The following is a 14910-nucleotide window of genomic DNA, read 5'->3' as shown; positions in this document are numbered from 1 at the left end:
CAAAACAATTCGCTTCCACTGCTGATTTAATTTGGTTATTCAATTTTTTAGTTTAGTGCTACGTCTCAATGACCTTTTTTTGTCAATAAAGAATTGGTCGAGATGCCACTAACATTTTGGTAGCAGAGCGTGGTTTGGTTGCACACATTGCATATTATGAATTTTTGTTACATGTTATTTCTCTTACATTCACGTTTCTGCCTTGTTTTCGTACGATTTGCTTTTAGTATCAAGTGTTGCTCGAGGAAGGGAGAGGTAGCTGAAACCATCGAGAAGTTGGTGTTTACATCGAGAGCCACTGTCGCGCAGCCTTGACAAAGCGGCTCCCACTCTTGACGCTCGGACGACGGTTTCGGGCTTTTCTTCTGCCGCTTTCCTGCCAGGCGGAGAGGGGTGTGGGGTCATGTGTTGATAGCCTTTTCTTCGTCTTCTCACTGTAACGCACAGCTTGCGTTCATCAAAAGCTAAAAGGCTGAGTGGGAGGTGAGAGGGGGGCTTACGACGGCGACTACAAACCAGGTATACACGGTCTAGAGGTATCAGCTTATCTTTCTCGTTGAATCGTCGAACTTTGCAAGGTGATATTGGTATTTGTCTGGTTTGTCTTGATTTTTCTGTGACTGTTGAAATAATTTTGAAGAGTATGTCCGAAAAGTGGTACACTGATCAGGTCACGCTTGGAAAAAAGATAAAAAATGCCTTTGCGAATTTCAAAAAGAAAGGGAGAGCCAATATGACGTTGGGGCAAACTCGTGCACGCGTCACACAGTTAGATATGGATCTTGCCGATTTCAAAAATAAACACGCAATTATACAAGCAGATGAGAAAATCTTGCTTTCTCATGAGTATTATGAAAAGCAAATAGCTGAACAAGTGTTTGAAGCATATACTGACGCGTTGGGTGAGTTCAATGATCACATAATTGATTTAGAAAGTTCACCTCGTGTTGATCATAGATCGAGTAATACTGAAAAAGTAAATTTTCCTCCTCTGTCGCTACCAACGTTTTCTGGTAAACACGAGGAGTGGGAATCGTTTAAGCAGCTGTTTACCTCGCTCGTAATAAAACGCAAAATGCCCAAGGCTGTCAAATTGCAACACTTGTTATCGGTATTACAGGGCTCAGCGCAGCAAAGATTAAAAGGCATTGATATAACGGATTCAAATTTTGACATTGCATGGGAAAAATTAGTACGTAGATTCGACAATACTTAAATACGTTTATTTAATTATCTTGAAAATTTAATAAATTTACCTGTTGTTAAACCCGGAAATTTGCCTGATTTGATACAAATTTTTGATAAAACTGAAGAATTAGTTCGTGCATTAAAAGATCTCGAATGTCCAGTTCATCATTACGATAATTGGATTATACATTGCGTGATTCGGAAGTTGGATCCATTGAGTCGAGAAGGTTGGGAGATATCGCGTAAGAGCAGAGCTGCGAGCCCTACCTACACGGAGCTCGTTGCCTTTATCGAGAGGCGCACTCAGTCTTTAGAACAGGCTCACGTATCGATTGATTGTGCTCCGGCTCGCAGGGGCGAAAAAAGTGTACAACCTTCAAAAGGACAAAATAAACGAATATCGGCGAATGTATCTACTGAAAAGGTCGGGAAGTCTCAAAGCGAATCGAAAACAAAAAAACGATCGGTAGTATCGTGTGTTCTTTGTAAAGAGAGTCATTTGTTGCATAAGTGTCCTCAATTTGAGAGACTGTCTCAGCCGGAAAGATTTAATGTATGCAAAAGGTCAAGATTATGTTTGAATTGTCTTTATGACTCACATTTTTTTAAAAACTGCCCTTCTGAGAAAAGATGCTTGTCTTGTGGAGCGAAGCATAATACACTGCTACATTCAGAGCATACAAAATCAGATGATATCGGGTCTTTTGGTGCACATAAGCCGGGTGGTGGTGCTCGTGATTTCGGATCAAGCGGGATGTCGAACTCAATTTCGGTTAACGTCGCTCCTGTAAGTGCTTCTATATTGTTGGCAACGGCTCGAGTCGTTCTTGTCGCGGAGCACGGAAGCACAATTGAAGTTCGAGCTCTAATCGATCCCGGGGCTCAGAGAAGCTTTGTTATAGAGTCGGTTATCGCGGATCTTGGTATTAGAGGACTGCCGTCGTCGTGCTCAGTCGTTGGTTTTGGGGAAAGCGAAACGAAACCAATAGGTGAATCGACGGTAGAGATTCGTCCAGTCACAAGTAGAGCCTCTTTCGATGTTCGCATGCTAGTTATGAGATCGCTTACTCGATACAGTCCTGGTAGATGTACTGTGCGAGCTGAGTGGCTGCATATAAAAGGGCTCGTGTTGGCGGATCCGTATTTTTATAAACAACAAAGGATAGATTGCATAATTGGGGCAGACATATATGCGTCAATAATGTTGAATGGATTGATAAAGGGACCTCGAGGTACACCACTAGCACAAAACACTATATTCGGCTGGATTTTGACCGGTGAATCATCGGGGCCGCTCTCTGTTAGCAAAGAAACTGTGCGCGTGCTAAACGTTTTGGTAGAGCACAGCCTGTCGAGTTTGTTATCCAAGTTTTGGGAGATCGAAGAGATTGATGCGCCTAAGCCGTTGTCTCCTGAAAATCTTTACTGTGAGGAATTGTTTGTGTCTACTCACACTCGAAACATAGAGGGTCGATATATTGTTCGATTGCCTTTTTCGAAAAAACCAATTTCGTTGAACTCTCGCGATATTGCAATTGCGTGCTTGGCGCGATCCGAGGTCAGACGTGACAAAAATGCTTGTCTCGCGAAAGCATATCGCGAATTCATTGGCAAATACATTAGTTTAGGGCATATGGAGCCAGTTCCAAAGCATGATAGTAATAAATCGTCATACTACATGCCACACCATGCCGTTTTTCGCCAAGGGAACCCGGATAAAATTCGTGTAGTTTTTAACGCCTCACAGCGGGCATCGTCGGGTCAGTCTTTAAATGACTTTCTCTTGCCAGGGCCGAAGCTCCAATTGGATGTAACAGTCGTCATTAGTAACTGGAGATTTTTTAAATGTGTTTTTGTGACTGATATAAAAAAAATGTATCGTCAAATTTTAGTGCATCATGATGATATCGATTGGCAGCGAATAGTTTGGAGGCCGGATCGCTCTCAACCTATTCAAGACTACAAGGCAACCACCGTGACGTATGGCACCGCTTCGGCGCCGTATTTGGCTCTCAGAGTTCTCCAGCAGCTGGCTCATGACGAGGGTGGTGCATATCCGAAAGCGGCAATGATCCTGCGTCATCGGATGTATGTCGACGATGCATTCGGCGGAGCTGACGACATGGGGTCTGCTCTACGCTGCAGGGATCAGCTCATCACGGTTTTGAAATCGGCTGGCATGTTGTTGAGTAAGTGGGCGGCCAACGATGCTGCGCTGTTGGGAGGCTTGGACTCGCTGGCTGACTCTGAAATTGCGTTCAAAGTCGAGGAGAGTGTATCTGCGCTGGGACTTTTGTGGCAGCCAAGGGACGACGTCTTTGGTTTTAGAATTAAATGGGCATGAGCTAGATCGGAGCTGACCAAAAGAGGAATTCTTTCAGATATTTCACGATTATTTGATCCTATGGGTTGGCTGGCCCCTGTATTGATTGCAGCGAAAATTGTGTTACAGGATGTTTGGCTTTCAGGGGTCGATTGGGACGATCGCGTGCCTGGAGAGCTGTGTAAGAAATGGTCTGGTTTTCGATCGTTGCTCGAAGATCTTACTAAGATCAAAATACAGAGGTGGATTGGAGGGGCCGAAACAGATGGATGGACTTTGCATGGCTTTGCAGACGCTTCCAAGCGCGCATATGCGGCAGCAATCTATGCTGTACTACCCGGATGCTCGTCTACTTTATTAATAGCAAAGACAAAGATTGCACCAGTCAAGGTGCAATCACTTCCTAGGCTTGAACTATGTGGTGCTCATCTGCTGGCTCGCTTAATTGGAGGTACCCTGGCCCGGTTGAGAAGACCGCCGGACGAAATTCACTTATGGACAGATTAAAGGGTGGTTTTGGATTGGCTGGCCTCGCACCCGTCTCGCTGGCAGACATTTGTTGCCAACCGTGTTAGCGAGATAGTATCATCGCTTCCCCAGGCACAATGGCATCACGTCCGTTCTGCTCAGAATCCTGCAGACTGCGCTACTCGAGGAGTCACGCCGGCTCAGCTCTCAACGCATGATCTGTGGTGAAGGGGACCTGCTTGGTTGGTTCTATCAAGTTCAGAATGGCCAATGCTCGACGTCGGTGATCGTGCGGAATCGTTATTGGTGGAGCAGAGAGAGGCTGAAGTTGCTGTATGTGTGGCGCACTCCGACGAGGGGTTGAATGTGGTAACCAAGCTTGAGAAATATTCAAGTTTCTCACGAATACTTAGAATTTTGGGGTATTGTGGACGTTGGTTACATGCCGGGGGGAAAAGAGGCCTTGGTAAGCTGACAGCTGGAGAGTATACTTGGGCTCGTCTTGCTTGTTATCGCGCAATTCAATCGTACTGGTTTGCTAATGAGAAAAAAATTTTGTTGCGGAATCAGGTGCTTCCGAGATCGTCACCCTTGGCACGTCTGACACCCTTCGTATGTCATCAGGGCCTTATTAGAGTCGGGGGCAGGATCCAGGAATCGTCACTATCATTTCAAGAGAAGCATCCAGTGATCTTGCCAGGCAGAAGTTTGTTAGTGAGACGACTCATCGAAGAGGTCCACGCTCTTACACTTCATGGAGGCACTCAACTGATGTTGTCTCATTTTGGCCGTTCGCTGTGGATAATTCAGGGTCGACGGGTGGTATCCGGCGTTTTTCATCGCTGTGTGAGGTGTCTGCGGTTTTATCAGCAACGCACTCAGCAGCAGATGGCCCCTTTGCCAGCAATACGACTGGAGCCGCAGCGTCCTTTTGCATCTGCAGGCGTAGATTACGCGGGCCCTGTACCGGTGTTATTTTCGAGAGGTCGAGGAGCAAAAGCTACAAAGGGCTACATCGCAATTTTTGTTTGTCTTGTGACTAGAGCAGTCCACATCGAGATTGTGTCGGATCTATCAACGGGGGCATTTTTGGCAGCCTATTCAAGGTTCGTGGCTCGTAGAGGATGCTGTTCTGTGATCTACTCCGACAACACAACGAATTTCCGAGGGGCGGCGGTGGAGCTCAATAGAATGTTTTCAGTTTCTTCAAAGTTTATCGGAGAAGTCGCAAGTCATCTGGCACTGAAAGGCACGTCATGGAAATTCATCCCTCCCCGCGCCCCGCATTTCGGGGGCTTGTGGGAAGCAGCAGTGCGCAGCTTCAAATTTCATCTTCGATGTGCAATGGGAAGCGCCACTTGACCTTCGAGGAGCTATCAACGCTTGCAGCTCGTATAGAGGCGTGTTTAAATTCACGTCCTCTCTGTACTCTTAGTGGAGACGCTTTGGATCATTTGGCGTTGACTCCTGGACATTTTTTGGTCGGATCTGCCTTGCTGTCGTATCCTGAGCCGTACGATGAGTCACATTGTTCCACTAGTTTGAATCATCGCTGGAAGCAGATTGTTAATATCCGAAACTCATTTTGGTCTCGTTGGCGAAAAGAGGTGTTGAATCAGCTTCAACAGCGCAATAAGTGGCTTAAGCAGGCTCCAAACATCGAACAGGGGGATGTCGTATTGGTTAAGGACGAGCTTGCTCCACCAGCTCAGTGGCCATTGGCACGAGTACTGCAGGTTCATCCAGGAAAAGTTGGTTTGGTACGACTGGTTACCTTAAAGACATCAAAATCGGTTTTCGTACGCCCCGTGGTCAAGCTTATTCGATTACCTACCGAGTCGCAGGCTGAAGAATGTTCAAGTAAAATTAAATCAGGACAAGAAAAGTGATGGTGAAGTGAATTGATGGAATAGGCATTATGGACTGTAAAATCAAAAATTGTAGTGATTCATGGACTGTGAGTGTTGGATTTATTGTTATGTTGTATATGGACCTATTTAGCGTAGAATTATATGATTAGATTTTGATTTAAAATTTTAGTTAAGTCAAAAATGAAAATGCATTGTTTTTATATTGTTCGTTTCGATTGTAATTGCGGCTCAGAGCTACTACCTGTTTGGTTTTTGTTGTTTGATAAATTTGCTTTTTTTTAAACATTCCAAATTAATGAAATTTGTAAGCAAAATTTATAAAAAAAAAAAAAAAAAAAAAAAAAAAGCAAAGGGGGATTTCAATCTAATTCAATGTGAATTTTAATGAAAATTCTAATGTTAAGGCTCTTAATGTGAAGCGAGTTTGAGTTAAAATTTTTGTTATAAAGCATTGTAATTTGCTGACTGAGAGACAGCAAGGCGGGCAGTATGTTTGGATTCGTGTTTGCCTTGTTGAAATTTAAATTGCGCGACATCCGAGCTGCTATTGTACGATTGAGGGAATAAGTAAATATAGTTTTGTTGTTAGTATTGTCATTGGAACGAAATTCTCCCCCCTTAGCGGCGGCTAGATCGCGGCTTCGACGGCACTTACGAGGCGTTGCTGGCTCTCTCGCCTTTAAGACTTCGACCTGTTAACATCGCTTAAATAAATTGAGATCGTTGTATAAGTCAACTAATAGCTCGTTTTTTCGATGTCGTTTTTCTAAATTCTAATCGTCTTGGTTGGCTTCTGTATGGTCACAGGTATTTTGTATCGACTCTTATTTTTGTTCGTTCTCGCTCGCTTTACATAAGACAGAACTTATTTGTTTTTACTTTTCACGTTTATCTATTGTTCATTAAATCTAAATTATATTCAAATTGCTCTGTAAATATTGTAAATAGCCGTTGATTCAATAAATATTATTAACACCAAAACAATTCGCTTCCACTGCTGATTTAATTTGGTTATTCAATTTTTTAGTTTAGTGCTACGTCTCAATGACCTTTTTTTGTCAATAAAAAATTGGTCGAGATGCCACTAACACTATGCATGCGTCTGCTTCGCATTCTTAGAAAACCTAGCATGTACCCAGTGAGTGTGCTCTCTGTTTTGCACTTTGTTTGTTTTTTATGACGATGTTATTTCTTTTTTTAAATAAAAATACCAAAACTCAACTTGATGCAACATTGTGTGTGATTGTCTTCTATAAATTGTATCGCACTGGGAGTTAGTATAAGTGTGTGTGTGTTTATGTACAGTTAAAAGGAGACAAGTTGTATGTGTGGGTTAGGTTGTATGAGAGGAGTAGGGAAAAGACGGAGATAAAGGAAATTTTGTGGAGAGTAGGCTGTGAGAAGCGCAACTGAGGGATGTTCTTGGCGGGTCTTCGAAAGGAAAGGATGTAGACAGGATGTATCATCGAGAGGTTGTCCAACCTTCTTCTATACACTAGTTCATTGTGACCCACGAGAGGCATCATTTGCAGCATGGCTGGAGATTATGTAGTCACGAGAAGCTTGAGGGCAGTGGGTAATACTACAGTGGGTCGAGGGACAATGTGGCAAACGGTCCTGAATATGGCGACCGTCTGAACATACCTAATAGAATATTTTAAAATACAAATACTCAATATTATCAATATTTATGAAATTTATTTGGAAATAAGAGTTATATAGTTATAAATGTTAAGATTGCAGTACATTATTGTTATAACGCATCTTAAATTTAAATTGTAGGCTTACCACCGAGTTTAATGCAGTTTAATCTACATGTTTCTCTCATTACAGAGTTCCTGAGAAAATAGCACGTTTTCACACTTACTCCAGATTGCTTTGTGCACCCAGGAACTGACATTTTGGCACCTACAATTATGTAAATGTATACATGTATACACATATATGTCTTATTATGTCACTTGAAAATTAATCAGTGATTATTTTCAACAACTTTTTTGCTTCATGCGATTTATTCTTTCTGCACAAGAATTTAAAGGTTAAACATTTTTTACAGTTACACATGTACAAAATTATTAAATTTGACGTCTACAAATAGAATTACATTATTGTTGTTCAATTTCTTTACCTTGAAATCTATCTATTACATAATCTATCATATCATTAATAATATAAGACGTCCAATGACAGTTGGTTAATAATTAAAATAACGTCCAATGGTGGTACTGTCAAATTTTGTATTTATTAAAACACAAATGTTATGTTGGTCAAACATCGAGAGCTGTAAAATTAAGAATGGCAGAACATAAAAGAGACGTAGAGAAAAAAAAGGATACATCTGTACTATCACAACATAGCACTGAATTTACACATAATTTTAATTTTGATAAAATAAAAATTTTAGACACAGAACAAAATTACAAAAAGCGCCTGTTTTCCGAAATGTTAAATGTATATTATTTCAATACTAATATTAATATACAACAAGATACAGAAAAATTGAAAAATGGTTACAAGTCTCTCCTTAACTCAATTAAGAAAGGAGGCTAACTTGATGTACATGATTTGAGGGCCCCTTTCATTTATGATATTAGGAAAATATGATCTGCTTACGTGTGTCTCACAAGGAACTGCGTGCGATTCTTATTTGATTGTATTATGTGCATATACTATGTCATTTGTGTATGTGCACGGTATAAAAGCAACAAAACTTGAAACTCTGACTTTATTACGATTTTACATCCTCTTCGTAAGAGTGAGGTATATTATACACTTTACTCAATTTGCGTTTATTGTATTTACCAAAATTTGTATTGTAAAGAATTTTTTTATCACTCATAGATTTTTGTACCTGATGAGGTTCGGGACATTGTCCAAACGGCGGAAACATCGTTTTGTTTTTTAATAAATACAAATTTTGACATTATCACCCTTAGACGTTATTTTAATTACATCATTATTCACTTAAAAAAAAAGTTTTTCAACGAGGCTACAAAATGACAAAATACAATACTTGTTTACGTCCTACTGCAGACTGAAATTCTAACACATGGACACAGGCAGTTCTGTTGGTGTAAGTGTTAGTCCTGAAAATGGTGGAACCCATCAGAGTGAATTTATGCCTCTGCCACACTGTCCCTCGACCCACTTTACGCAATACCACGAGGACACAACGCAGGGATCTACCATTGAGATTGTTTTTTCTGGAGGTGTAGGAGCATGTTGTGATGTAAGGATTGCGACTACTAAGAAAGTGCGGGGGAGGGACTTCGTAGGTGGTGCCAGAGTGAGATTGCTCATGTGTAGGGTTTGGGTAGAGGGTGAAGGTAAAAAGCGGGAGAGTAGGATGAGTCTCGTGTGTGTGATTGAAGCATGCTATGGATTTCCTTATTGTTGAGGAGAAAAGTGATGAGTGTAAAGGCGCATCAAGATTGTTCAGGCAGTAGAAAGAGAGAGAAAGAGAGAAAGAGGCGTGACCACTTGAATCACGGGCAAGCCAATGCAACTGGGACGATTTGAAGTGGTAGCACTGCGCGTTGTAGAGGTTTATTGTAATGTAGTGAAAATTCGAGGTATTCTCATCTGAGTCTCAGTAGTTGGAAATATGTCGGCTGTCCACTGCGGTAAGACGCAATATATGTGTGTATCCAAGTCTCGATAGATAGCGAGGAGCCATCTGTCCGTTTTGGTAGGTCGCTGCAGAATGTGTGTGTGTGTGTGTGTGTATGTAGTGTGTGCGAGCTCGCAGCGTCGTCCGAGAATCGGTAGGCCGATAGTGAGGCTGATGGTAGGATTCTCTGCAGATAAAACAGAGGATGCGCAGTGTGTACTTTCGTCATCGAGTTGGTGCGTGAGATAGCTCATAATCAAAGGTGTTGCATGGTGGCCGAGTATTCTTGCGATCGAGTCGGATTATCGTAATCGCGGAGCTGGCCGTTTTCTAGGTCGTGTGCATGGAGTTTCATGTTGCGGGTGCATATATCTAGGTGTGCGGGTGTGGATGTATGGGTACAAGTGTGCGTGTATAAACATGAGAGTACTACAAGTTAGCGCCAGAGGGAGAATCAATTCTCTTGAAGGTTTTCATTTTCTGTAAAAGAATAAAGGAGTCAATCTAAAAGTCAATCCTGTGTTATGTGTATTTATTTGTACTTATCTAATATGTGTATCCTGGTCATTTCCCTCGGGAACTGTCCGCATTCCGACAGACATTTCGTGGTAGGGACTGCACTAGTTAAGGAGTTTTTATCGTAAGAGCAGAGATCAGCTAAGCAGTGGTGTGGAAGAGTGTATTGGATGAAAGTACTTCGACGTTTTAGATAGTGTGTTCGATGTGTTTAAAGGTGTTTTAGTGTGATGCATTCAGGACCAGTTCTCATCGACGTGCAAGCATCGATAAGATTGGCTAATGCAATGTTACATCTTACAATAAAGATCGCTTATACTTATACGCTCACCTACTTTCATCACAATACTTTAACAGTTTATGGCCCCTGGTCTACGACGAAGTGAAGCGTAAGAGACGAAAATGGCAGTTGAAAGCACGCATGTGTAAAGAACAAACAAGTTAGTGCGAAACTGTGAAAGAGACTCCAAGATAGCCAACGAACTGTCCTCGCGCCACGTCGAAAAGCTCGATGATTCGAACTTTTAAGCATGGAAGTTCCAGCTGCACAACCTTCTGATCACTCGAGGATATCGTCTCGAGAAAAGAACAACGCCTGCGGACCGCACGAACGAGGAAGGCAAAGCTTGGGTCAAAGACGACACTAAAGCAAAATTCCTTAGATCATCAACAATGGATCCTGCTTAGATAAGTCATGTACTGACATGAAAAACTGCTAAAGAAATGTAGGACAAACTAGTGACGATCCACGAACAAAAATTGATCTTACACAGAGGCATGTCTCCGACAAATTTTGTAGGAACTCATGTCACGAAGGTACACAACATGGCAAGTCACCCCATCGACCTCGGAGAAACTATTACAGATCTAGTAATAATTGCAAAAATCCTCGCGAGTCTATTATCGAAGTATAGAAATTTGAATAGTGTTGGGCCCGAATGCAGGCGGACAATAGAATATTTACCAGCAAAGCTTCTCAAAGAAGAGTCAATTCTAGAAAGTGACCTCAAAGAAGCAACTGCTGCCCTTACAATTACAGTTGAAAAAGGCAGGAAAAGTAGTGCTGAAAAATATGGCACCAGCAATGGTCAGAAAGAAGCAAGAAAATTGCCCCGTAGCAATAGAAAACCTGTGACGGACTACAGTTGTCAAAAGAAGAAGCATTTTGCTCGTGACTGCCTAGAATGAGAATAGACAAGATAAACAATGAATAGGAATCACGTTATTACGCTTTCATGACCACAGAAACAGAAAGAAACAGCACAGGCTTGTGCTTCCTTCCTCCATCTATCAGCGGAACCAAGCAATTGCTGGGAGCCGATAATGCAGAGGCCTGGGTCACCAAAAGTGGGTGGTCAGCTCACATGACTTTTCCACGAGAATAGTTCGCTGAATATAGACCGAAAAAGGATGGCAGTACAGCCTTTCTGGGAGACAATGGCAAGTATGACGTAACCGGGAAAGGAACACTTATAGTCAAACAACTTACTCAAGGTAAATGGCAATTCAGTCTTATAAAAAACGTGTTGTACGTACCAAACGTAAGGAAGAACCTTCTTTTCGTCAGCGCGTGTACTAGAAAAAGCTTTTAGGTCATATTAAACGGTAACGCCATCCTGTTCTCTATAGAAAACGAGATATATGACACTAGTGCTCTATAATGAAACAACTTCTACATGATGTTCTTGCAGACTGTTGTGCAAACGGATAAGGTACAAGCAAACGTGACACAAACAGTCCTAAAGTGCTGGCATGAATGACTGGGCCACCTCAACGCGAGAGCAGTGACACAACTGATCAAATGATGGCTTGTATCTAGAGCCATAATCAACGATGGCACAAGATTTTTCTGTGACTTGTGCCAGTTTGGGAAAGGCGCATCGTCTCTCTTTTAGCAAGCAGAAAGAACGAAAAGACACGAAACCAGGGGACCTGATACATAGTGATGTTCGCAGCCCAATGTCAGAGACCTTACGCGGAGGCGCGCGATTCTTCGTGACTTTTATCGACGATGCCAGTATATAGCACTACGTTTATTTCCTCAAATATAAGTAAGATGTATTTGACAAATTTAAGGAGTTTTAACGAGTCGTATTCAACAAGTTTGATCGACCAATGAAAGCATTCAGAAGCAATAATGGTCGAGAATTTGCAAAGTCAAACATGCTAGACTACATGAAAAACAGAGAACTCTAGTTCAAGCCCTCTACCCCATACACCCCCAAACAGAACGGCAAGGTGGAGAGGAACAATCGAACAGTACTGGAATAGCGGCACGATAACAATAATGCTTGCCTCTGGTCTCCCTCGTACTGTTTGGGTGAAAGCAGTCAACACCGCTTGTTTTTTTACTAAATAGAGTGACTGTAACAGAGTATACCAGTGAGAAAATTACATACAAAACTTGGACTAGGAGATAGCTGGATGTCGATCACTTGAGGATTTTTTGAGCCGAAGCGTTTATACGTGTCTCCAAAGTTTTTACCAAGAAATTTGACTTATAATTAATCCAAGAAGCTCTCGTTAGCTACAAGATTGATTCAACAAATTACAAGGTGTATAACCCAGCCACGAAGAAAGTGATGGTCTCATGGAATGTATTTTCTCCGGTCAGTTAGTAGTACAAGAAACACCTGCTTTCTCCGTAATCGAAAAACATTTCCCCTTAAATCAAGAAGAAGGTCAAGCACAAGATAAACCATACTAAGCTGCGAATAGAACGGGCCAGTCGTTTACTGCAGAAAAACACAGAAGCGTGCCTCAAGCTGAGAGCAGTACTTTTACCCCCGAACAATAAGCAAGTAAGAAGAAAGCTGATGCACTGGAAAAACGCAAATCAGAATTTTGACAGCTGTGAGATCGCTAAAGCATTAAAGGAACCCAGCTGCTACAAGGCAAATATAACAGAGACTCACATACCTGTAACGTACAAAGATGCCGTCACAGGATCTCAGTCAGTGGAGTGGTCTCGAGCCAGCACGGAAGAGTTAATAGTTCACGAGAGAAACGGGACGTGATCAATCATCTCCCATGACTCGTCCAAAGCACTGATTAAGTCTAAATGGGTGTTCAAAGTAATAAATAATGCCAATTAGGACATACCAAAATTCAGAGCACGACTGTGCGTCAAAAGATATCAACAGAAAGTAGGCATAGACTACACGGAAATCTTTTCCCTTATCAAGCAGTACGACTCTGTACGTACGCTGCTGGCTCTGGCAGTTGTAGAAGACCTCAAGCTAATCACCTTTGACTTATGTACAGCCTTTTCATACGGAATCCTCGAAGAAGAAATATGCATGGAGCTACCTGAAGAAGTAGACGTCAACGAGCTGAAAGCCGGTTGCAGCTGTCAAAAAAAAGACTATGGAAATGAGTAATGTAAATGCGCGTGGCAAAGGGGTGTGTTGTCTGCATAAGTCGCTTTATGGTTTAAAAACAGTCGCCACGATGTTGGAACCGTTGCTTTAAGGAGATCCTGAGTAAATTTTACTTTGTAGAGAGTCAAGCAGGCAAGTATGTCTGTCAGCTGTGTCTTTGTCGCTATTTTTCATAATCAACTACTATTTCTCAGTTTATACGTCGACAATAGGCTCGTCATATGCAAGTCGAATCTTGCAGTTAAATCTGATATAGAACAATTAAGCAAAGAGTTCGAAATTACCGTGGGAGATGGATTTGCAGGACCATGAATACAATGTAATGGATCTGTTTTTAGCCTACGTACTTCGCAAAGTGCATACGTAAAAAAGGTTGTAAACAAATTTGGTATGAGTGATGTAAAACCAATGTATGTATCTATAAGTCCAAATAGCGTACTCTAACCCGTTGAAAGCTACAATAAGTGTATCCATGACGTACTACCGCGAAGTAGTCGACTCTCTTAATTACCTCGCGATAATCTTCCAACCCGACATTACTTTTGCCACAGGCAGTGTAAGTAAATATTAAAATAAACATAATCAAAGGCATTGGAATGCCGTAAACAGAATACTCGTGTATTCAGCAGGTGTCCCTAACCTTGGAATTCAGTTTAACTGCAGTAAAAGCGATGTCGAGCTAGTCGGGTACTCAAACGCCGATTTCACAAACAATCCGGAAACTCGTCGTTCAGTAACTGGTTATGTTTTTCTTTTAGCGAACGGTCCAACTATTCGATCGTCACAGCGACTACCACTAGTAACCTTAAGTACCACCGAATTTGAGTACGTAGTAGTATCGACTGCTACTAGGGAAGCCATCTGGCTTCAAAAGCTTTTAAATGACATAGAACATCGTTGTGATTCTTCAACCGTTCTAAGAGTCAACAATCAAAGCACCATAAAACTAGCGAAAAACGTTGAATTTCCTAAAAAAAATAAAACATATCGACGTTTGATACCATTTTCTACGAGAAAAAAACGAGAATGGCGAAATATTAATGGAATATGTACACTCAAAGGCTCAAAAAGGCGTTTACCATGCTGTTATCCAGAGATCAGTTTGTTCTTCTACGCAATTCTGTCAGGATGTACAAGTGATAGTTTCTGTTTTTTTGTTAACAATGATAGCGTATTTGAAAAAGGTAAAAATGTTGAGTACAGCTTTTCCGACACTCTGAAGGCTCCGTCTGCTATATTAAACTGCGAATGTCTTTCTGCTTTTGCGCAAACAACTATGCTCGCGTCTGCTCCACGTGCTTAGAAAACCTAGCATGTACTCAGTTAGTGTGTTCTCTGTTTTGCTTTTCGTTTGTTCTTACAATTAAGATCGTTTATGCTTACATACTCGCCTACTTCCATCACAATACTTTTACAAAAATCAACCGAAATATAACTGAACGCATCAGTTTAATGCGTTGGAATTGCATAGAATACGCAGGAGTTTAGGTTTAAGGACGTTCATCACTCATTGGTTTTTTCTGATAGTTGTTGTCAAAACTTTGTACGTACATT

General features: G+C 41.6%; 1 protein-coding gene across 1 annotated transcript; it reads left to right on the top strand.

The window, feature by feature from the left end:
- Window positions 1–643: 643 nt before the first annotated feature.
- LOC111643287 (uncharacterized) lies at window positions 644–5868 on the top strand. The gene is made up of 9 exons (XM_089596593.1): window positions 644–1196; window positions 1314–1654; window positions 1814–3014; window positions 3081–3526; window positions 3641–3975; window positions 4112–4221; window positions 4393–4445; window positions 4550–5085; window positions 5415–5868. Exons 1-9 carry the CDS (start codon window positions 644–646, stop codon window positions 5866–5868), a joined length of 4029 nt encoding a protein of 1342 aa, XP_089452719.1.
- The last annotated feature ends 9042 nt before the right edge of the window (window positions 5869–14910 follow it).

The sequence above is a fragment of the Copidosoma floridanum genome, unplaced genomic scaffold (genome assembly GCF_036245765.1).
Source record: "Copidosoma floridanum isolate Cflo_tuat_1 unplaced genomic scaffold, Cflo_Japanese_pri ptg000004l, whole genome shotgun sequence".
Lineage (NCBI taxonomy): Eukaryota > Metazoa > Arthropoda > Insecta > Hymenoptera > Encyrtidae > Copidosoma > Copidosoma floridanum.
Note: the sequence above shows the minus strand (reverse complement) of the source record. Positions and strands in the feature narration are given on the sequence as shown.